At 37.8% G+C, this 25,542-nt stretch overlaps 1 protein-coding gene across 2 annotated transcripts in view; it reads left to right on the forward strand.

Annotated features, from left to right (window-relative positions):
* Positions 1-24,668, forward strand: part of LOC127432674 (CDC42 small effector protein 2) — a 73,569-nt gene extending 48,901 nt beyond the window's left edge. For both annotated transcript variants that reach the window (XM_051684030.1, XM_051684031.1), the window contains exons 3-5: positions 19,143-19,244; positions 19,608-19,725; positions 22,673-24,668. In XM_051684030.1, coding sequence (XP_051539990.1) covers positions 19,143-19,244; positions 19,608-19,709 — 204 coding nt within the window. In that variant the 3' untranslated portion in view covers positions 19,710-19,725; positions 22,673-24,668. The remainder of the gene's footprint in view (positions 1-19,142; positions 19,245-19,607; positions 19,726-22,672) is intronic.
* Positions 24,669-25,542: the final 874 nt, after the last annotated feature.

Here is a 25,542-nt window from a genome sequence, read left to right on the forward strand (position 1 = left end):
TTTCTACGAGCGATTTTACAAAGGTTCGTTATTTTTGATGTGCGCCCAGGGTGTGAAATAAATAGCACCCACCAAATGCGACGAGGCTCAATCCAGTTTGCGAGCTCCTCGTCCAAATGCAAGTATTTCATGCGCGAGCAATTTTGCTCATCTACCCGCAACAGGCGGGTGACCTGTAAGACGTCTCGGAGTGACACATGACAAGAAATGCTGTTAGTCACAAAGACACACGCTTGAAGAAACTTTATTATATTTTTATTATATAATAACAGACAAAAGAAAAGCCGACATTGCTTGTCGTCATTGCATTACATGTCTGATTTGCTGTTTGTTCTGAGGAGTGCAGCGGGACCCTGTCTCGTGGAACACAAAAGAGTTATCACTCTTTTTTCTCTGTTTCATTCGCCTGAAAACTTTTTGTAAGAATAATGTTGTCTATGAGAATGCTGCAAATTATCTCCGATCATCTCAGAAGGTGCTGTGAGTTGCACTTTATTTCCACGGAGCAGTTCGCTCTTACGCATTGTGAATGCAACTCTGTTATATATATATATATATATATATATATATATATATATTTATTTGTATTAAAGAAACAAAGATGATAGTGATTAAATAATAAAATAAGACAACTTGAACCTAACATTGTGTTATATTATATTTTCTTTAGGCAGCATAAACTGTATTACCAAAACACAATACAAACACATTTGATAAGAACACAAATTTGGCAGTATTTTTTTGGGAACACCAGGGAATTTATTAGGCTTTATAATTATGATTATTATTATCTTTACATTTATAATTGTCTTTAGGTCTTAATCTGTTGGCTATTAGTAATTTTCCACCTGTTCTCTTTGACGGATGCTTGAGTGATGGCAAATGGGGCCGTTGGAGATGGTAAATGTTTAGATTTGGGGAGGTGGGTATATATAAACATTTTTGATCACTTCATTATTTTTATTGCTTTTTAATTTCGTTTAAAGTGCAATTTGAATTTAGAAATGTATTTCTTTTGTATTTAAGTTTTTCATGTTTCAATAAATTAATTACATTTTTAAAACAAAATCAATAAAGCAAAAATATTCACTGACTGTCATATGTATTATGTTGATTCATGTCTTTTATTTTGAAAAGTTTAGTTCCTGTTCCCTTGTCATGTGATTTCATGTTTCCTCCATGTTCATGTGTCATGTTTTCATTGGCTTATTGGTTAATTGTCTTGTTAGCTTGTTATCAGTTCTGTCTGTTCATTGGTTCTTGTTCCCCCATGTCCATGTATTTAAGCCTCATGTTTTCCATTGTGTCTTTATCAAGTATTGAATGTGAATGTATGTGGATATGTTTCTTTCTAGTCAAGCCATGTTATGTTTATGTCAAGTTTTAAGTCTAGTCAAGTTCATGTTTCACGTTTATAGTTAGGTTTTTGGATTCACTTTTGTAAATAAACTGCACTTGGGTTCTCATCTTCATCATCGTCTTCGTTATTGCTAGCACTGCCAGCATCGTTACACTGACCCTCGGCAGGGGGATTGACCATCGGATATCGTGATATTTTTTTTTTAAGGCGATTATTGTTAAAATATTTTTTACACATCGCCCAGCCCAAAAGGGAAGTGAACTTTTTCATGAACAATTGTAAAATGAAGTAATTTTATGGAGACCCGCAGAAACATGTGTACTCAATTCCATATTACAACATGTTACCTATTAATTATTAAACTTATCAAAGTTTCCAAGGATATATTAATGTTCCAATCTTAATTATTAAATTTGGTTTAACATTTGATCATCATATTTAACTCTATTTTATATTGTACTCGTTCATTCGGATTCCTGTCGCTTAGAGAGTCTCTCGCCGGCCGTCTACGCGGATCTCACGGTCACAAATATGCAAGTATTGGTCATTAAAACAGCAATTGACTAAATACTAATTAGATGGCTGCTCATGCTTGCCTTTTTATCTAAAAGTATTTTTAGTCCCCTTAGATAGTAAACACTTAATTATAGTAACATTATCTCTACCCAGAGATCATGACCACTAAATTGACAAAGGTAGACCAACATTACCCAAGTTAAAATAGCTTTATATGATCATGCCATAGTTTCCTATGTACACTTATTATCCTATGTAATAATATTATAACCAGAGGTTTAGACTTCACCCTATTTAGGCTTGGCCGACAACTTTCATGTTGTCCTAAACGGAAATTCCATAACGGTGTGCCCCATGCTCCACTCAGAACTGAGCTTTAGTCCGCTACTAACCTGGTCGTAGATTTGCGGAAACATGGACTTAACGTAATCTTCTAAAGACAATAGTTTTTGAGTAAATCAGAATAAACTCAAATGTAACAATTTATTTACCAGGTAAAATAATACATTCATCAATTCCAATTAGACAATAAGTCAAATTTAGACATTTTATCAAAACATAAGAAATTCAATTTGCAATTACCTGGTAGAGAAAAATTACACACAGTGTTTACTGTGTGGATCATCTGGCTACAGAGACCCTGAGCTCCTCTGCCATCCTTAAGTACCAAACGATTCTATTGTTATTTCAGATGTGTGCGTTTGATGTTATTTAGGATCTGGTTTTACAATTTAGGGGGTTGCAAGCAAGTTCTTTGAAGCTTGCATTTATGTTTACAAAGAATTCCATATGGTTCCTGTGGGAGGGACATACTGATACTTACAGAATTCTACTAAACTCTGAAACCTTACTAGTGACTTGATTTTGCTGGAAGGGAATGAGACGGTGTTACCAGTCGCAATGACATCTTTCAGATGATACCAAATATTCATGATCAAAAACCTATTACATTACAGAACAAAATAGATCATAACTTAGTTTTTTGATGTCCTTAAAGTGTCCTGAGGTGAGAGAGAGAGAACAGATGTGAGTGTGATTTGCGTTTTATGGTCCCTAATCAGTGGGGTGTGTTGTCCCAGGTGGAGATGTCTTCTGTGTGAGAGTTTTATGACGTTGGTTCTCGCAGAGTTCTTTGACTTTTACCAGGAGTGATGCAGACAATTTTGTGCCAGTCTTACAGTTCCTCCGCTTGGCCCCCCGGGGGCAGTTCCAGAAACGTCCAGGTGGGGTCATTGTAAAGTGTCTGCTGGGTCTTAGTCAAAATTATTATTATAATTTTTTATTTTTTATCTTAGTCGTTGAAGCGTGTGTAGATGCAGTGGGCTGAGGGCCAGTGCCGCATTGGTTGATGTTGGTAAGGATCTGATGAGGCATCTGAAATAGCAACACTGGAACAGTGTGAAGGTGAAAATGAAGGCACTGCCAATTGCATATCCCCAGAATACCCAGTCCCACCATGTGTAAGCATACAGTACTGAGTGTGTAGAGGAACTGGAGAGGATCTGTGCTGTCTTTTTGGCCAGATTTGTTTCTATCTGTGCCTGGTTGAGGTAGTATTACGTCTGCAGGATCATTCTTTGTGCCAAGTCCATTGTGTCATCCCACCATGGGGAAACTTCAGTGTCCAGTGGTATCCTCCCTAGGATGTTGATCTGACCCATAGAAAAGTCCTCTGTTACCTCCAAGCAAAGGAGTGATTGGCAGGACAGGTCAGTCCTCCATAAGTGAAGGAATTCATCTCACTGATGACACACTACTGAGTATGTGACACCTGGACTGTGTCAGAATGGCCATGCAATGACTGAACATTTATGAGTTTAGTGTCATTACGAAAAAAAGGTTGTAAGGTGTTACATGTACAAACAACATAGTGATGAGTTTCATGACAACATGTGCGACTGGTAAACAAGGTCTCAGTACCCTTCAAGGTCATATCCAGTAAGGTGATCCCATTTTACTATTGGAATTTTTCACTACCACGCCAATCGGGCGTATAGTAGTGGAATTTGGAAAAGCTTGATCTGGATGGATTAAAGAAAAGTTGGCACAGAATCCAAGGCAATCAGAACATTCATCACCAGTATACAATATTAACGTATAGTTATAATAATAATTCTATGATTGTAGAATCACGGTTACATATATATAATAATCACAGTGCTAATTCAGAATTATCCAATGTGTGTGATTTGCTGGCTAAGTCACAATCGATGATACATGTCTATTTTCAAAATGTGTAGTGGATCGATAGAAGTATCTGCACTTCATATCATCCACTTCTTATTACTTTGCATTGTTATTAGCGATGTGTTGAAAACCAGGGGCCCTCTGGTCTGCAGCCATGCCAACAACAATCAATTGGTTTGATTTATATGTAGGTGGAAATGTTGAAATTTGGGTGGCAAGTCTGCTTGCAATTAGTAATTAAATCATTGATGTGTGACTGTAGCCATGCACATGTCCCATGTACATTACAGTGTTTCAAATAAGTTGTTGGAAAGTTGTAAATAGTGTATGTCATGTGTGCCATAATTATGACTGTTTTATGGCAACAGGTTCGTAATGTCGTATATGTGAGAGGCTATGTGTATGTGAGAGGCAGGCCAGATCTTCAGTAGATTAGTACTTTCGGAATCTAGGCCATTATTTTGTTCCATGATGTGAAGTGATGGAGCCTGGCTAGTTTTACTGTCTGTACCAGGTCAAGATGTCAAGAAAGTGTAATGATGAAAGTGTGTGCTCTGTATGTTCATGTCTGGGAGATGGGAACCTCTGGAACCTGTTCTAGAGCAATTGGTGTTGCACAATTTGGTTCCAGGGCTAAACCGGGAGGCCATATATCTATTTTTTGTTTGTGTAGTGCTGTGAGGTGTAAATGGCCCCTTTAGACTGCCTTCGCACCCATCTCCTGCATGGTCAATCCGTTGTCCTGGCTTGAAGCAGGGGGATCAGAAACCTTTTGGCATCTGTCCCTCACGAGATTGCAACCTGAAATGGGAACAACCACAGAGGGAAAACAGTAAATGTTGAACCCTTAATTAATTTGCATTTAGACATGTGGTACTTTCTTTATTTTCCTCTGATGGTCAAAGCCAAACTGTTACAGACAGCTTTAGTCTCATACTGTATGGTTTATGCCATCAGGGGGAAGATGCATTTTGCTTTACAAATACATGTACCATTACAATGTCTAATGCATATTTAGTTTCAGAGATCAAATTAGACTGAGCATCTTTGGTGAGATCTGAATTACTGCTGATATTTTAGTGCAGTTTGAAGTGTGTAGCACCTTAAGCTGTTCTTGCAGTTGAGCCTGCACAGTCTGCTGTTGTGAGCAATATAGGCCCCAGGTTTGCTGGGGAATTATTTTTTTTTTTCCTCAACACAGCTCTGTGGTCAAAGAATCAGTTCACCTCTTTTGGTGATGTGTTGTCTGCTTAGCTTTTTTAAGGGTGCTATTCACACGTTTGATCATCTATGATCTATGATCTCTGTGGTCTGTCAGGGTTGTGAAATTTCTGCCTGATGTTTAGCATTTTACACACACATTTTTCATTGTCTACACAGTAGAATGGTTCCCCTGATCAGATATAATTTGAATTGGTGCTTCTCAGTGAGAGATGATTTGGTTTGTTATCACGTGCCTCTGTCTTTACAGCATTGATGCACAGCAAAAAACGACCGTATACCCTCCCTCTTGGCACTGATAAGCGAACCAATGAAATTCAATCGCAAGAATTTTTCAGGGCCTGTAAGGTTGTTCGTTTGGTAGTGTCATTACAAATATACATGTATAGTATATTCATGCATAACCTTTCTCCATCTGTGGCCATGTTTGGCCATTATAATATAATGCATATTATAATGTAATTATAATACAATTATATTATATTAAAAATAGTATCAATTAAAATAATTTTATTACTGGTCTCTGGAGGTTTTCTGGAATGAGATATTTGTCAACTCACTGCTCTTTTGAGAATACATGCCTTTGATTTGGCAATATATCAGATATGTGTGAACAACAACAGGTCAGGCTGAAAGCCTTTGATGGACATGTTGTTGTTCACACCCACTTACATGGGTCAAATTTCTGCTTAAGCTGCAGAGCTTTTGTGATTACAATATGAAATTGAATGCAATTATGCCATTATAACAAAGTTAAGATGTCACTGGGTGTATTCTCATGCGAATCTATTTGAATATGAAAAGGGGGCTGGGCAGAGTCAGAGGTAATGCAAGGCGCAAAGAGTATTCTTGGATTTTAAAAGCTTAAGCTGAAGTTCTTCAGTCTTTTTAAAGTTACTGAAGGTTAATGCTAACTGTGTAAAACTACTGAGAGTTTGGTAATTGTGTGAAATTACTGGTAGCCACATGGAATTTTGTACTCAGTATGGTTTAACTGAAGCTATTTGGTAAATAGCACAGTGTGCCATATCAGAGACAAACATATCCGACATAGTCACACATTCAGCTTGAAACTGGTGAATAATTTCAAGAGAAACATGATTAGAGTTATTTCAGATTTACACAAGACGAAAAGTCTAGAATGCCCGAGCATTTACAATCTCTAATCTAAGTGTTTCTTGTAACACTTACAGCAGAAACAGTCAAGTGTTTTCAGAAATAAACTGCATTAGCCTGCAATATGTGTTCATGCAGTATCATCACGTGTGTTCTATGATAACAACAGTGTTTAGCACAGTTGCAAAATTAAAAATAGGTTGTTATAGTACTCTTTACTGATTTATAAACTAGTGACATTTCTTTTGTTACTATTTTTTTTCATCACATCACTCTGTTTTCACATGCAAACACATTGACTTGCAATGTTTATATCTCAGTCGCTACTTTTTAGTTGTTTACAGTTGCTACCCGCTCATTCTTTTGAAATGTTGCGAGTTCGTTGCAGTAAAGTAAATGAACAATAGCGACGGTGTTCATTGATTTTAGAATTAAAGTTCCAACTGCAATCCTCCCTTGAATATCAGAATAAAATTTTGGATGATGTTATCTCCAGTTTAAGTTTGATCTCTTGTCGCTTGGGCGAACAAAGAAATCATTAATTTGCAGAGCAAGAGATTTAGTTTCTCGTATACTGCCGCTACCACTTCCCTGATACACTTGTGGTTTTGTAGCCCCACCGGATTTTTTCGGTCTCCGGTCTAACAGTGGGTATTTCGACCCGTTCTCCAAAATGTGTCTATATGGGGTGCGTCTGTGCTTTCCCTCAACACTTCTAATAGGCAAAAAGAATGGACTTACCACAGCAGCTGGAGACAGAGAAGTAGAAGCTCATACCTCATGTCCTGTGTGGAATGGAACGGAATGTCGCGCTGAAAAGACATCACTCGCTCAGTCACCACTTTGTAAGGGTCCACCCACTGGTCCAATGTCGGCATCCAATGGCGTGGCTGAAGGTCTCCTGCGTGTTCAGTCTTTTCGTGCGCATTCAGTTAAAGTTATTTTGTTCCAATTAAATAACTTTATTATTCGTTTTATGATCCCCATTTATTTTGATCTGACTCCAATTATAAAAGTTTCCAAGGATATATTATACACGTTCATTCGGATTCCTGTCGCTTAGACAGTCTTGCGCCGGCCATGTATGCGGATCTCACAGTCACAAATATGCCAGTATTGGTCATTAAAACAGCAATTGACTAAATACTAATTAGATTGCTGCTCATGCTTGCCTTTTTATCTAAAAGTATTTTGTTTAGTACTGTGTGGATCATCTGGCTACAGAGACCCTGAGTTCCTCTGCCATCCTTCCTTAAGTACCAAACGATTCTATTGTTATTTCAGATGTGTGTGTTTGATGTTATTTAGGATCTGGTTTTACAATTTAGAGGGTTGCAAGCAAGTTCTTTGAAGCTTGCATTTATGTTTACAAAGAATTCCACATGGTTCCTGTGGGAGGGACATACTGATACTTACAGAATTCTACTAAACTTTGAAACCTTACTAGTGACTTGATTTTGCTGGAAGGGAATGAGACGGTGTTACCACTCACAATGAGATCTTTCAAATGAAACCAAATATGCATGATCAAAAACCTTTTACATTACAGAACAGGATAAGTCATAACTTAGTTTATTTGATGTCCTTAAAGTGTCCTGAGGTGAGAGAGAGAGAACCGATGTGAGTGTGATGTGCGTTTTATGGTCCCTAATCAGTGGGGTGTGTTGTCCCAGGTGGAGATGTCTTCTGTGTGAGAGTTTTATGATGTTGGTTCTCGCAGAGTTCTTTGACTTTTACCGGAAGTGATGCAGACAATTTTGTGCCAGTCTTACAAGAGTAAACATATTTGGCTTGCTGTCCGTAAAGGAGAGGCTTGAGCATGCGGCTCAGCTCAAGCTCTAAGTTCCCCCCTTCCGGACCACTTAATTGAAGTTAGTTAAGATTAATTATGGAGAAGTAGGTGGGGTGGAGGGATGCGGGAAGAATCGTTATGGGAGTAACGTAAGCAGATGCCTATATGTGCTTGCATTTTATTGCTTCCATTGATAAATTACATAAAACATTTTCATAACAAATTGCAAAGAAGCCAATTTTTTTATCCCATGTGAATACACCCCAGCAACTATCCCACCCGTTATTGTCCCTGATTTAGATAAATAAGTTCAAAAAGCTAGAACCACATTACACATTCTCAAAAAAATCTCAAGTGCATAGCTACACATACAGTATATTCTTGCATGTAGACATTTGTGTTCCTATATTCATATTTCATATAACATTTCTTTTAAAAAGTCAACAAATATACATGCAGTATATACATAAATCAATCAGTCCTTTCAACTAGCAGTGAACAATAAAAATAAAACACACATCAAAACAACCCAATTAGCCATTCTTACCCAAACTTACTAAGATACTTCTCTAAGAGTCCCCACATTATCCCATATTCATTTAGTCTACCCTCTAAACTATATACAACTTTCTCCATTTTAACATGATCAACAGCTTCCGTAACCCATTCTTTAAAAGAAGGCATATCTATAACAGGGTAAAGGATGGGCAAGGGGAAGGCGGGAACCAGCTGAGCAGTCAACGAAACTTTAATTACATAAATGAACTTAAACAAACATAAACACACACACACACACACACACACACACACACACACACACACACACAGCGGCAGCATGTGGCTCTTTCTCTCTCTCTTGAACTGACACCTCCGGCTCGTCTTTATCCCCCTCCCGGCTGATTAGCCCGATTCTGCCCTCCTCCTCATCACACTCCTCCATCACCCGACTCAGGCCAGAGAAACCCCCGGCATGATGTACTCCCCTCTCTTCCTGGAGAGACGAGGGGAGGGAAAGGGGAGAGGCAAAGAGCGAGGCAGAGCGATAGAGAGAGAGAGAGGAGAGAGAGAAAACTGGCTCACCGGTCCCCGGACATGCCTTTGCCTGGTCCTCAGCCACTCCTCTGACCTCTAGCTGACGACAGCTCTCTCCTCCCCTGGTGGACGGCAGCGAGTCCTCCAACCCCTGGTGTACAGAATGGCTCCTCCTCTTTCTCAGCGGACGACAGTGGTTCCTCCAACTCTCGGTGGCCGGCAGTGACCCCTCCTCCTTCCCGGGTTTCGGCACCAATGTAACGGGGTAAGGTGGGCATGGAAGAGGTGGGAACCGGCTGAACAGTCAATGTAAGTTTTAATAACAGAAATGAACTCAAATCAAACACAAACACATAGACACACACAGCGGCCGCATGTGTCTCTCTCTCTCTCGAACTGGCACCTCCAGCTTTTCTTTATCCTCCTCCTGGCTGATTAGCCCAATTCAGGGCCAGGCGTGTGTCCTTCCGGCCCGGCCCGGCCCGGCCTGGCCCCACCCTCCTCCTCATTATAGTAACCTTGTCTACCCACTTTTTTATTGTAACTTTTTTTAGTGATTATGCAGGTAATTAAAAATAAATACTTACGATGTGCTGGAAATGTATAATTTGAAAGATCACCAAGTATACTGTAAATACTGTTAAGGGCAGATTTATTTCTAAATAACTGAGTATAGTCTGGGTTGTGTTCCAAAACTGTTGCACCAACTCACACTGCTGACAGTAAGTGCAGCAGATTACCTTCCTCCTTCTGACATTTATTATATAAACTGTTATCATGTCTTGCCATCTTCAACAATTTAGCTGGTGTTCAATCAAGATGATTTAGACTCTTAAATTGCAGTAACTTATTATTTACAGTTCTGAACGGGTACCTCACATTTCGCCGTATTGATTTTAAATTTAATTCACTGGCGGGAATATGTAGCACTGATCCCCACTGTTTTGCACAATTATCAAATTCAATGTATGTTTCTTTACTTAATAAATCATAAAATATGCACCTTTTATTTAATTAATTAATACTGTTAACATCATCAGTAAAAGTCAGTTCGCTGCCATACGCAAATTCTTGATCATAAAGATAATCCAGTCGAATTGATTTTATTATTAGACTCTGTAACTTTGCAGAATTCAAAAAAAATATTTTTTGGCAACGATCTCTCTTTGTGCTTGCATTATGTGCTTGCATTATGATTGACAGGACTAACTTGACAAGCTCCTGCCAAACCTATGTTACTTTATTTTGTTGCCTAGTGGTCATCGTAATCATTGTAGCTTTTATCATTAGACTAAAATAATAATAACTATCTTGTTAGGTTGAATATTCAGGTACAGTATGTAATTGTGGCAGTGCAGTTGATGCTGCAGTTATGTGAGCGTGCTGTCCAGTGTGCCTTTGTCATTACTGCAGTGAAGACTGGACAAGCGATTGTCCTTGAATATACCCTGCTGACCAATCTAGACGTCATCACTTGGATAGAGTTTGAGCCACTACTGTACACCAGTGGTTCCTACAGAATTCAGTTTTTGCAGCAACTTTTAGAGTTTGAGTTAGTTTAGGTAAGTTAATGACATTATACTGCAATAAGAGTACGAAAACACAGCCCCCGCTAATATAGGATAAAATAGTCTTTTTTAATTAGATTTAACTATTTTTTCAATACATTTGAGTATTGAATGAATTACAAGTATATTTATAGTATATCAACATTTCTCAAGCTTTGCATGCCATTTGAATGGTATCATATATGCACCTAACTGCCTTCACGTCGGGAATGAGCCTACGATGCATTTAATTGCTGACCATATAGGCAGCTCAATAGGCTTCGGAAAAGAGCGGTAATGTTCATATGGATTGTTTCATCTTCACTTTATTCCTGCGCTGAAAAGGTGTAAATAAAATGGGGTGTGAGACTCCAGTGGTTAAAAGTCTGACCTTTCCCTGTCATGCAGTTCCTCACAGCTGACTGGCTGTTTAAAACTGTGCTGTGAAATTGCAGTAATGGGGTTGTGTCTGGTCCATTGATTCCTGCTGACAAAACCTGAGGGCCACACACTGGTCTGACACCAACCGACATGATCGACACAAAACATTAGAACAGTAACTACAACAACGCAAGGTTTATTGCTTAAGCAAAGAGTTTCTTAGGTCTAGTCTATAGGGATAGGAATTGTAAAGAATTTAACAATTCTGTTTCCAACTCTGATCCAGTTTCTTAATGAGTCCGTTACTCTTTTAGTACTTGAAAAAGAGCCCTGATTTAAGTATCACAAGCCTTTAATACACAGTCTGTTACCTAGACAAAAAGTCATTTTGATTGATTTATTAAAAAGAACTGATTCATAAGAGACATTCGTGAATTGGACTATACCGATCACTCTCTATGTTTGTTGTTGGGTGCAACCAAGGGTAACGCAATTTAAAGATTTGAGCCAGTACATACCGCTACACAATACCGGCAATGATGACAAAATTACGTCACATTACCAGCAGCATCTCTTGCATACCGGCAACTCTTCTGTGGTGGCGGCACTGTCATCCAGATGGAGAAACGCTCAGGGGGAACAAGTCAAAATAGTAGGCGCACCAATATCATTCCACTTCGAGCAGTGGAATAAACTACAATGGAAAAACATTTATGAATATTTTATTACAGAATTTATAGGGGTTAAAAGTTACCTTCTTGCTCTAGGTTGGGGGTCAACCTATAGATCATGCTAAACTTAAATCTAATTATATTACACTTTAACTTGTAATGAAAACATATGTATTAAATTATACACGAGTTTAAAATTGTGTGGCATGAAGAAGCATTTACTAGTGAATCCCTCTGTATATTTGCTAGAATAAAAACAATTAAAAAATAAATAATTAAAATTAAATATATAAATAAATTAAAATAAATGCTGAATCAGCAAAAAATTAGTACACACATAAATATACAAATAACATGAAACCTTTTATAGTGTGTTGGTTGAGTGGTCTTTGGATCTCAAGTTGTATGATATATTGACCTATGCTGATGTCACTTTGGATGCAAGTGATTCTGGATTCAAAACCCCTTTGTGCGTACAGCTTTTTAACAAAACTAAGCAAAATCACTACTGCATATCAATGGATCTAAGAAACGGGTGAGCAGATGATTCCATATTACGCGATTTCTATGAATCAGAGATCAGACCACAGCGCCAATATGTGGGGACACATTGTCTCTTGCTGCTCTCATATATGCTGCCTCTACCAGCGACCACAACTGACTAGAGCGAAGCATAATGTACTTTAAATATTTTTGAACAAGTACACTCGCTAAATAGAGACGGAATATGTCAAATGGATCAAACAAAAACTGCATCGGAGAATACAAGAAATGGAATGGACTGACTTCTTTTTTTGGGGGGGAATCGAAGGTGCCAGAATGCCGTTCCGGACCATACTGGCCCAATTTAACCCTTAGAATTTATATAGGAAAATAGATGTGCATCAAAAAAGTCCTATGACTTTGCGTCAATAAGACATGTCAATATCACTGCATACTCTAGCATTTCAAATGTTACTCTGGCAATTTAATAAAAGAGCCACAGTGGCTTCAACTAATAGAATATATAAAATTTTCATTTCTATTTTGCATTAATTACCCCAGAAGTGACTATTTTGTTCTCCTTAACACATTGGATGGAAACGCTGCTTTATTTGCAAATTGTTCTTGTAACTTGGATGGAAACATGACTACTGTTAGGGTTATGTTTAGGGTTAGGGTTAGGAGTATATGAATTACCTTTATATTTAATTACTATTATTTCGTATTCATGTGGATGTTTGCTCCTGTCTTGCACTTGCGCAGTGCATGGCGTAAAGATGTGCGCATGCGTTCAACTGTAGGTCCAGCTTTGACCACTGGGAGAGGCAGTTCGGAAATTCAGAAAGTAGAGGCCGATTTAGCAGACAGAAACTTCAACCTCCTGTCGCTGATTTTCTAACATCACCTCAGTCTGACGGAGAACCGGTTCCATAAAAAACAACACTGTAACCAAATTGTAAATACTGTAAATTTCATTTGATTCCATTAATGGTTTCATGAACATCTGAATCCTTCCATCTATGCAGAAGGAACACAGACTTAAATACTCTGACAGTATCAAGACCAAAACAGCCTAATGAAAAGTCAAGGCATTGTGGTGGCTGTCCAAAATGTAACACATTGAGTCTGAATTTAGGTGAAAAGAATTTGGAACCAACATGCCGATTTCCTGAGAGACCACGTTGTTTCCGTTTCCAACCCTACTGTTTTGTCTGTAAAGTCAAGCTCATAAATTGAGCGACTGTTTTACAGAAATACCACATAGAATCCAATTACCATACATGGTCTTCTCAAGAGTATAGCAGTAGATTTACCACATTACCACATGTCCCATTCCAGGACAAAACTCCAGCCATCAACCATTTAAATATATTTCCACAATATCATTACATCAATTTTGAATTGTTGTGGACAATCAAGCTATTGCTTTCTAGCACTAAACACACCATCCACAACATTGCTTTCACACTGGTTTCTATTCAGCATCTATATATATATATATATATATATATATATATATATATATATATATATATATACACTATTTATTTCAAAGAATGTATTCTAAAAACCTTGGTGCACGATTGAGAATGTTGGAACAGAATGATCGCACTGTCAGTACGGAGACAGTAGGTTGAAATTTCTTCAGCTGAAATTAGTTGCTAATTTCGATTCAAAGCACTGGCCCAGTGGCTGAAGTTGGAACTGTTGTTGAAAGTATGGGCACGTGTGAGCTCCAGTTTGTCAGGGTACTGGAACATTCTGGAATATTCTCTATATTTTAGTTTGGACATGAACTTTATTACCATCTGCTGGTGGTATCTCCAAACTGCAAATGTAGGAACTGAGTTTGGAAAGCAGACCTGCTTTTGAAACGTCTTAGTTCAATTGCCTATTTCTCAGGAAAATAGCAAATTCCGCTCTGCGGCACTTCATTAACATAGAATACACCCAAAGTTAGTGCAATCACTCCCACCCACGCCCACTTGCGCCTTGCGCTGGCACAAAAATTGCATTTAGAATTAGCGCACTCACGATCGTTGCGCGTAGCATTTTGCTTTGTGCATTCACAAAAATAGAGTCCGTAGGGTTGCTTATAGGGGTGTGCATCGAAGCCATTATCTGTATTTGTATCTGTATCTGTTCATATGACAAAATTATCTGTAGCTGTCTCTGTATTCAGATAGAACTGGGTGTGGGCGGGGCTTAACCCAGAAGTGCATCAAAACTAAATGAAATGCCCATTTTTAAGTGTTACTCTTACATTTATAGTTTCCGTTAATAAAATATGCCTGTATATGCCTTTTCATAACAATAGCCTAATAACAATAATAATAATTATTATTATTATTAATATTATACAATTATTATTTAAATAAATATTATTATTCTTTTTTCTTACCAGATGAAGCTGAATTTGTAGGCTACATTAACTGTGGAATAGTTGTGGTTTCTCCTGATATTTCAGATATTAATATCTGCATGAAACAGAATTTTAATTTGTCTGTGCATGTATAACAACATTATTCTGGAGGCAAGAAGTGTCAAGCAAAATGTGAAATGTCAAGCACACATTTTGCAGTGAATAATAAATACAAATTCAAACAATAAAATAAATTAAAATAAAATTAAGTTAATTACCTTAATCGCTGATGTGGATATAAATGTGGTCAACTTTAAGAAAGACGAGCTCCGACATTAAATCACTTCAGGTCAGGAATTTAACATCACGCTCATGTTTAGGCTATAAATAAATACATGAGAATCACGTGTGAATCGTGTGATACATAAACATAGACATTTCAAGAAGTAGAAAGTTTATATTATGTCGTATCTTAGTTAATGATACACTTGGCAAGCTCCAGACGTGCACAATTAACAGAAACCGCAAACGGAGTTGAGACTGCGCCTATTCGATCTAAAATTCATAAGGTTTACACTTTAGAAATATTGGCTGCACAGATTCATAAATTTGTTGTAAATCTGGATATGTTTATTTAAAATGTCGCTTTATCCTTGTGCTTTTTGGATTATCAGTCATACAGATATTTTTTATATTATTCGGATGAATCTGTTATCTTCTTGAAGTCATTATTTGTTCCTTTCCGAATAAGGTATTTGGCTTCAGGCACATCCCTAGTTGCCAATATGTCTCCTTTTTAATTTTATAGATTTTATTTTTATTTTATGTTTATTACTAGAAAATAATACAAATCTGGGTTTTCAACTGTATTTCAGACATCCCGATATTGGTAACAGGGTTGCAAAAATGGCAAATCTCATACTAAATAAATAGAACATAAAATAACTCATGTAATATTACTCCTGAGGTGGATGAACAATATTTTCTGAACTTTAAGCACCTCTTTTCACAGACCATTTGACAAAAATTGTAGCCCTCTTTAATAAATCAACAAAGTGTCCAAACACCATAATACGTTTTTAATTTACCCATTACCCTGCCCATTTTCAGGTGTTATAATGTGTCGTTGTCCCCTCAGAACATGAGTATTCTTGAGTTGGCAAATGCTCAGTTCTCTTCTCTGTGAAACATTTACACCATAACAATGTTTCACTGTACACTTCACATGTACACATTTCCCAAAGAAGGCAAAGCCTGTTTTACTGTTGATTTGAAGCATAGCTTCACCTTTGACCCTTGTACAACAGTAGTGTGTCTCCTCAGAGTGTGATTGGTTTGTTGAGGGTGGGTACTTTATTTTAAGCACAACTCAGCCGGACTCCAAGGGCCGGATTCACAAAACGTTCTTAAGAAGACAGTTCTTCTTAACTACAATTTTCGTCGTAAATAACATCTTAATGTTAGGATAACTTCACAGTTGTCTTAAATTCTAAAAGGTAAGATGTTTAATGAATTAACTGGGTTGTTTTAAATGTGATACGTTCTATAGTGTTTAGTCTGAAGTCACAATGGGCTGTTTATGTAGAAATGTGATTTTAGACCAAAACATATTTCTGACTGTTTTGTGATTAATGATATTTTTATTTTCAGCTTTCAAACCTTGTAAATGGTAAATTCGAACAAAAAAATGTTGTTTTGAAGCTTCTTAATGTGGTGACCAATCATGCTAATTCAAAAGAATGCGCTGCATAAAGCTGAGACTTTCTTTTTCAGCCCCCCATCCACATCCCTATCGGAGTTGGGCGGAGACAGCCCCCGCCACCCTTTCCCATTTACCCGCCTCTTACTTTCTGACGTGATATAATTATCAAGCTTCCCAAGGAGAACTTTTTCCTCAAAAAGTAATTTCCTCAACAAGAACCTCGTCTACTAAAGTTTTTTATTTCTTTTCCTCCATGTCAAATTAAAATTTATCAAATGGTTAGCAGCAAGTAAATTCTCCTATGATGGTTAATATCATTAAACTAACACATCTCATGCACTTTACATTCAAAAAAATTATTGCAAGGTGCTTGATAGTTAAAAGATACATGATTTGTTACGATTTACCAGTGTTGAAATATTTAATTTGTTGTAGGCTATTAGACAAGGCAACTCCATTAGCAGGCATGTCAAAGCCTGTCTTTTTATTCTTAAGAAAAAAGTTATGTTCTTAAGAAAATATTTGAGAACTTCTTAAGAATTTGTCAAGAATTGCACTTTGGAACGTTCTCATGAACTTCTTATAATTTATCCTAAGAACTTTCTTATTTTTTTTTCTTAAGAACATTTTTGTGAATCTGGCCCCAGGACATTAAGTCCTCATGGAGTGGACTAAAACAGGGATTTGTCAGTGTAGTAAATCCTTGTTACTTTGGTAATGTGTGAGGCAGAGAGACAGACCCTGTGCTGAATGTGGGACAAAATCTGAGGTTGAGAAAATGGCTTGCAATGGTTTGGAACGGTCTGCCTGAGGTCATTACTTTGATTTATCAGTTGCTAAATCAACATCACTTAAATTCAAGCAATACTCTGATGTTACAGAACATGCAGCCTTTATAGAAAAGAAAACTGGAAGCTTTTGCTAGAGAATATATTTACCAGTTCATTACATTAAGTCCTTATGAGGCAATTCGGTTCATTTGGCGTCCATCTTGGCAACCCCCGCAGGCAGCTACTTTTTCAGCTTTGTACATTCTGTAGGCTGAGATTTTGCGTGAGAGAGCAAAATGCTATAAAAATATGGCAATCTTGATGCTTTGCTCCAACAGACTGTTGCTCTGAACCGTGTTTTGTACAGCTAAAACTCTTCAGGTTTCATCATTGCAGATGCTGTGATCTGTGAAATTCCACCTCCTTTGTAACTGCCCAGTTGTCATAGCAACTGCCGTATGTAATGTCTGACTTGATACACAGTAACAGAAGGGGGAAGTTTTCATTGAGAGCAGAGATTGACTTTGAATCTGTTTAGCAAATGACCCAAAGCCAAGCAGGTATTTACCCTTTGCCAGGCCTATGATTTGACTATGTTTAAATGTCGCACAGTCATGTTAAATCCTTAAATGCTTGGTTGTGCAAAGCTAATTAATTAGTGAAGGTAATACATCTGATTCGACAGAGTAAATGCCCCTGAAACTAATGCAAATATTCGTTTTATTTTCAAAGGTGTTGACTTGCAGACTGCGTTTCTTATATTTAACAAATAGCTAATGGCTAGCTTATTTGTTGTTAATATTATGAACTGCTTCATTGAAAGTCAACATGAAATCAAAATTGACCTTGTGAATTTTACAGACTGATCCCACAGTGAAATCAGAAACAGTAGGTTGACTTTTCTTTGGCTAAAAATGGTCTGTGCTTACAGAAATCCTAACACTGCCCCCAGTGGCCAAAGCAGAAAGTGTTGTTGGGCATATGGGCACGTGTGAGTTCCATTTTCCGGGTGTAATGTCCATGTAGGAGCTCCAAAAGCGAGTTGTGAAGCGAGTTGTTTTCAGCTGTACAGGCTGTAATTCAGTAAAGAGGAATACATATTTTATAAACTGTACCCCCCAACCTAAACCTAACCATCAATGGACCAAAAATGTAATGTGGGAAACATGCAACTTCCAAATTATGTTCGTCACTGATTATGTGAACATTATTACTTCCTGGTTTCAACGTTGGATCTGAACCCAGGTTTCCCCCACTGCTGATGCAATGCACTTCGGATGCATCACAGGCGAAGGTAAACATGTTTGATGTCTGGCAGGAGATGGCACTTGTCAGTGAGTCGGCATATAGTGTCAGATCATAGGGTACCGGAACTCTCTGAAACAACATGCCAGCTTCCTGCGTGATCATGTGGTCTCATTACCGCAATGCAATGCAAAAAAAATATATATATATATATTTTATTTAAAACATATTTATACATCATAGCAGTTCTCCCTTGGTACTGCCTTTAATTTTCTTTAATTTTAATTAAGGACATCATTGTACAACAGAATCTTTTTCTTCTGAAATACAGTGAAAAAATGACTGTGTTATGGTAATGAGAATCATCATTGAAAACAATGGGAATAGTAAAACTAAAACATCCGGACGTGTTACGGTAATGAGAATTGGGGGGTAAAATGTGCATATCTGTCCTGAAAAGAATCTTGCAATGCAAAAAGTCTTTATGTTCCTAAATGTATGCTTCTTTTTTCTTTACTCAAAATGTAATTGTATGTTTTTTTGGTTTTTTTTCGTATTGATTTGGGGTTAAATATGACCAGGACATTTCTTGACAGGCTTAATGAGAATCACTCAAAATGGGTTCATGTTGACTTTAATGCACACAGGAAAAGAAAATAAGAAAGGAAAAGGACATTTTGAAAAATTGTTGAAAAGGTTTTTAATAATCGTGCTTGTTCCAATATGTATTCAGTTATGATTGTGTGTTTCTCTGCAGAAGAGGCGGAGACGTATAGATCGGAGTATGATCGGCGAGCCCACCAATTTTGTCCACACAGCGCACGTAGGGTCTGGAGATCTCTTCAGTGGCATGAACTCTGTAAGTACAGCAGATGCTGAATTGTTTTGTCCAGAATCAGATCATTCCCAGGGGTGGGAATCTTCAGGCACCACTTGATTTTGTTCGTTTTCGAATCAGTGATTGAGGGTTCTGTATACTGAAATTGTATCTGTGTCTTTAATCTTTTGACCTGTGTATGCATCTTAAACCAAAAATGACAAAATGATTAATATTCAATGTAAAATCCTGTTATGAATTTATGGATTTTGTTCTGTTTTGCTTAATTTTTCTATGAATAACCTGCTTTGTATTTTTTGTTTCATTTTCAGTGTGAAGCTGTGTGAAGTGGCTTTAATCATGTAGTCGATCTGATTTTGTTTTAATCCTGTGAACTGTGTCCAGGTGAACTCAATTCAGAATCAAATGCAGTCAAAGGGCGGGTACGGAGGAGAGGCCATGCCTGTTAATGTACAAATGCAGTTGGTGGATACAAAAGCAGGATAATTTGTTCTTGGAAGGGGTGAGTTAAGTGATATTTACTATAAACTGTCTCAGGACTGCAGAAAATGATAATTTTCTCCTCATTTACTCACCCTAATGCTGTCTCAAACTTGTGTGACTTTATTGGTAACACCTTACAATAATGTTTCACTTGTCAACATTAGTTAACAACATAAGTTAAAAGTGAAGTGTGTAAATTTATGTCAAAATACGTTCTACTTTCCCAGTTTATTGTTCATTGACAACTTTAAGTAAGCCATTTGTGGGATTTCCTCCCCCAAAAGTATAAACATTGATGTTTATATTTTGAGCAGCCTGCTCCGCTTCAGCCATCCCTCTCTAGCTCAGCCTATAGCATGAGTTTGGGGCGTGGCTACTTGAACTAGCTGTTCAGCCGGGAGAATATAAATGTCCATGGCAGACTTGTATAGAGGAAATTTAGCTTCGTCTAGAGATGTTAACGCCTAAATTTGAAGACTTGCTAAAAGACACAGAGACAGAGAGCGGAGTAAAACAAGAGTGAACATTTGGCGTCGCATTTACAATGCGGAGGACACATAAACACACACGCACACCACCAGTGATGAGATCGCTCTGGCAAACGGGAGTGGCAATAATAACGAGATTGCAGCGCAATTCGCTAATACACCGCCGCCTCCCCCTTCAACAACAGCGATCTCGCCTAGGGTGCCAAAATGGTCAGAAACTGCACTTTTGTTATGCTTACTAGTTACCAGAACTATCCTACCTCATTTGCTTTATCCCGCGCACCGCACACCCAGCTGCCGTTCAATCCGGCAATGTTATAGGACAAGCCGATTCCTTTGCAACGCTTTCAGCCCGATGTGCTTATGTTATAGTGGTCTTGTTCATTACGACACTAAACGTTTATCAACTTTTATTTAGTATGGCCTATTTGTTCATAAGGAATCAGAGAGTGCGAAAGGGCATGATGAGAATGAGGGGTGTTGGCAAAGGTTGTTTGAAAACATACTTTTTTTTTGTAATTCCGTTTGGTGCCACTAGTAGCGCAGAAATTACACACTTCACCTTTAACATGAACTAACAATGAACAATACTTTTACAAAAGGGGGCCAGGGTATTTCAACGAGTAAAGAGGCTGACTACCACCCCTGGAGTCACAAGTTTGAATCCAGGGCGTGCTGAGTGACTCCAGCCAGGTCTCCTAAGCAACCAAATTGACCCGGTTGCTAGGGAGGGTAGAGTCACATGGGTTAACCTCCTCATAGTCGCTATAACGTGTGGTTCTCGCTCTCGGTGGGGTGTGTGGTGAGTTGTGCGTGGATGCCACAGAGAATAGCGTGAAACCTCCACACACGCTATGTCTCCGCGGCAACGCGCTCAACAAGCCACGTGATAAGATGCACGGATTGACGGCCTCAGACGCGGAGGCAACTGAGATTCATCCTCCGCCACCCAGATTGAGGCAAGTCACTACGCCATCACGAGGACTTAGAGCGCACTGGGGACTGGGCATTCCAAATTGGGGAGAAAAAGGGGAGAAAAAATTTATAAAAAAATTAATTAAAAAAAATACTTTTACAGCACTTATTATTGATCTTGGTTAATGTTAATTTCAACATATATTAATACATTTAAAAAAATACATTATATTAAAATTAATATGTTAACATTAATGCATTATAAACTAACATGAACAAAGAACAATTGTATTTTCATAAATTAACATTAACAAAGATTAATAAATGCTGTACAAAATATATTGTTCATTGTTAGTTAATGATACCTAATGTATTAATGTTTCTAATGTTAAAAAATAGAATCTTACTGTAAAGTGTTACCAAAAAATATGCAGAAGCTTGCACCCCATTATAAATAGTACCATATATTATTTACATTTTGTCTTGTAACATATACTAAAATAGTGATATCACACGAGCAAGAGTTTTGTTGTGCCGGATATCAGCACGGCTGTGAGTCGACCGCAGGTAATCACAGCTGTGCAGATACAGTATACAGAGCAACAGCATGATTGCATGGGTGATGTTGCTTTTATACCATAGTTCAACAAACAAGTAAATTATATTTAATATCTTATGCTTTAGACAAAAATTGGCCAGTTAATTTGTGCATTTTTAGCCAAAAGCCAAAGCAACAAGCACAAGTCTTCTTTCTGTACTGCATTTATAATGTTAGCGTTTTGTTTGTCAATGAACCAGTGTTTTTGAACGAATTTTTGAGTGAATCAATTATTCTTGTTCACTTCTACTGTTTTGTTTGTGAACAATTCACTCGTAACATAAAATACGTTCATTTGTCGCCATCTACTGGCTGAAGATGAAATTACAGAAATGGTCATTGAACAAATCATGAAACAAATCAAAATGAATTCCGAATCAAAATCCCCACCACTGTTTGGAAAAGCTGCACAGAGAAGCAGACAGACTGATCTCACAATTAAACTGGACACAGTAGGTTGACTTTTCTTTAGCTAAAATTGCCCTGTGCTTACCGAAATTCGAAACACTGCCCCCAGTGGCCAGAGCGGTAAGTGTTGTTGGGCATATGGACATGTGTGAGCTCCATTTTGCGAGTTAAATGTCCACAGAGGGGCGCCAAATGTGAGTTATGAAGCGAGTGACGCAATCACTTCCTGGTTGCAATGCGGGATCCGCACAAGGTCTCCAACGCTGCCGAAGCAATGTGCTTTCGGTCACGCCACAGGGGAAGGTAAAAATGTCTGATAGGAGATTGCTTGTTGGTTAGTCGGCATACTGTGGCCGATCATAGGGTACTGGAACTCTCGGAAACATCATACCGACTTCCCGTGTGATCATGCTGAAGCGGAGTTATACAAATAGTGAAGAGTCCCAGTGCTGTTGTACTGTATATCAGCACTCTTGGAACGTGGCTCAGACCGGAACTAACTTGTAGAGAATATAAGAACTGTGGCTTTACTGTCCAAATACTTTTTTGTTTCTCAGGTTCTGTGATGTCACCGGTACCCCTCCAGCATCTCTCCATGTGCCCTCAGTGGAGACTTCACACCTCAAAAAACAGGACAGTTGCAAATGGTAAAGAGGTTGTCCTGACTGTCAGACAGCAGGACCCCACAGCACTTCAATGTTGTGTCTGACACTGCTCCATAACAGATGCTCGCATGCCCCTCAATACCCACCGGACTAGATGTGCAAAGTGTGTTTCACTGCATCCTCTGTTGTTTGCCATCAACAGTTGCTCTTTCATTGCGCAAAAAATGTGGGTCTGGAACCAGTAGGAACAATTATTTTGGTTTGGTTCTGTTTTGTTTCCTCATTTTGCCATGAAAAGACTGCTTTGTAATTTTAGTTTAATAATCAGTGTGGAGCTGACAACAGTGTTTGTATAGAAGTGGCTAGCTACGCACATGGGGTGCCAAACTGCTCAGTGCAATGAAATGACAAGAAGTACTTTCTGATTTAATGCGGACACAACGAATGCCATTTTTTTATTAAGGAAATGTGATTGTTACCTTGCTGTTTACAATGTTCCAATTGCAATCCTTGTTTTTTTCTGTTCTTGTGGTGATGACTGCTGTGTCAATGTTCGTACGTAACTTGATGTAAAGAGACTCAAGCTATAGATACTGTAAAGATAATGTGTAAAAAAGACAATTTAGTTTAGTTGTTCTAAAAGCTCTTTATTGATGTATCTTCAATTACGTGGGCATTCAATAAATAAGGTAACAAGGCATGTTATTTAAGTAACCTAATTACCTATTTAATCAAAATATCCCACCATGTCTGATTAGGTAGAGCGCTGCTTCCTCTCAAGGCCACACGACAGCACCACCTATTGGACACAATGTCCAGTTTCAAGATGGCTAGACTCGTGAAAACTTGTTAAGATGTTGATTAAGTATCATATAACGAAAATGAAAAATAGGCAGTCATGTTACCTTATTTATTTCAAGGCCCCTATATGTCTTGTACTTAAACCTGGGGCCATTCCACTCACTCTTGTCTACAGTTATTGTAGCTTTGTTCAGTGGTTGTTTTTGAATGTCTTCATTCCCCCAGAAAGCATGGCCAGCTTTAAGGGGGAAACTTCTGATGCCCCTGTCTTGTCTGACAGCATCAAGGAGCACTCCGCCCCCAGACTGACAGCAAAACGATCAATGTTTTATAAAGTGCAATAGCATTTTAGTTGTTCTGTATATTGTGCTATTCAGAGCCTGCAATGTCATTGTGAATAATAGCCAGAACAAAATGTAGAAATGTAAAATCTTCAAATAATGACTTTTGTATTTGAGATAACTGCAAGTAAATTACCATGTAGGATTTAAGATAGAATGCTAAATGTATTTGTGCTTAGGCCCATTTAAACATTTGTCTGTTTTTAAGTGCTTTATGTTTGCATATACTTGCACTGTGTTTGTCATGACCTACCCTTAAAGGGATAGTTCACCAAAAAATGAACATACTCTCATCATTTTCTCACCCTGATGCCATCCCAGATGTGTATGACTTTCTTTCTTCTGCAGAACACAAATGAAGATTTTTAGAAAAATATCTCAGCTCTGTAGGTACAAGCAAAGCAAATGAATGGTGACCAGAACTCAAAAGGTCCAAAAATTACATAAAGGAAACATAAAAGTAATCCATATGACTCCAGTGTTTAAATTAAGTCCCAAGTCATTTTTACTCTAAATCTCCACTTTCACATTTACTTTCAGATGTGAAAATGAAACTAAACAGGCACCACATGTGACTTTCAGATGTAAAAGTGAAAGTGGAGATTTTGAGTAAAAAAGGATTTCAATTTTGATCTGTTTCTCACCCACACCTATTATAATGCTTCTGAAGATATGGATTTAACCACTGGAGCTGTACGGATTACTTCTATGTTTCTTTATGTGATTTTTGGAGCTACAAAATTCTGGTCACCATTCACTTGGATTGTATGGACCTACAGAGCTGAGATATTCTTCAAAAAACTTTGTTTGTGTTCTGCAGAAGAAAGAAAGTCATACACATCTGGGATGGCATGAGGGTGAAATAAGACAATTTTCATTTTTGGTTGAACTATCCCTTTAAATTATTTGCCCTGTTTTGCAATTGTTGTGTTTGGTTGTATGTTTTAACCAGTGTCTCTGTCTAAAGGTGTGCTCACATTAGGCTTTGTAAGTGCAAAATTCCTGTGGACAACAATTATCCGCATATGATGTCACACTCTAGGGGTGCTGTTTTTAACAGACAAAATAAAACGAGTAAATCACAATGACTAATAACAATAAATTCTAATTGTTGAAAGATATCACCTTTTACTGCAACAATGTAAGCAATGCAACATTTAGTTTTGTATTATTTAGTCAAATGGTCTTTATTTCACAACTTGTTTGCAACTTAAGTAAAAAAAAATAAAATTAAAAATAAAAATTAAATAAAAAACACAATGCTTCAAGATTCACGTTTGTTTATAATTTATGTTGCAGAATAAAACATGATAGTCTTTTCAAATAATGTTAGCCATGTAGCCGTTTTTACTCAAATTGAAAACCGCTAAAAACTCAATGGAAATTCCAAAGATAACCCATAGCTCGAAAATGCAAATTCTCTCCTGGGTTTTAAGACTCGCCAGCTTGAACTTTGGAACTTTTACGAATTCGCCAAATGTGAACTTTGGTTTAAGGAAAACAAAACTTCTTTGCATGAGCTTGTGTTTCTGCTCTCCTGCATTCACATGCATATAAATGAAAGTGAATAGAGTGTGAAGTTTAGTTTGAGCGCACCTTTCACCTTCTGCCATTTTGGCACTTTTTATTTGACACATGATATGCACTGGACTGAAATGGATCTTTTGGTATTTTTGGCAG

This window comes from Myxocyprinus asiaticus, chromosome 42, assembly GCF_019703515.2.
Source record: "Myxocyprinus asiaticus isolate MX2 ecotype Aquarium Trade chromosome 42, UBuf_Myxa_2, whole genome shotgun sequence".
NCBI lineage: Eukaryota > Metazoa > Chordata > Actinopteri > Cypriniformes > Catostomidae > Myxocyprinus > Myxocyprinus asiaticus.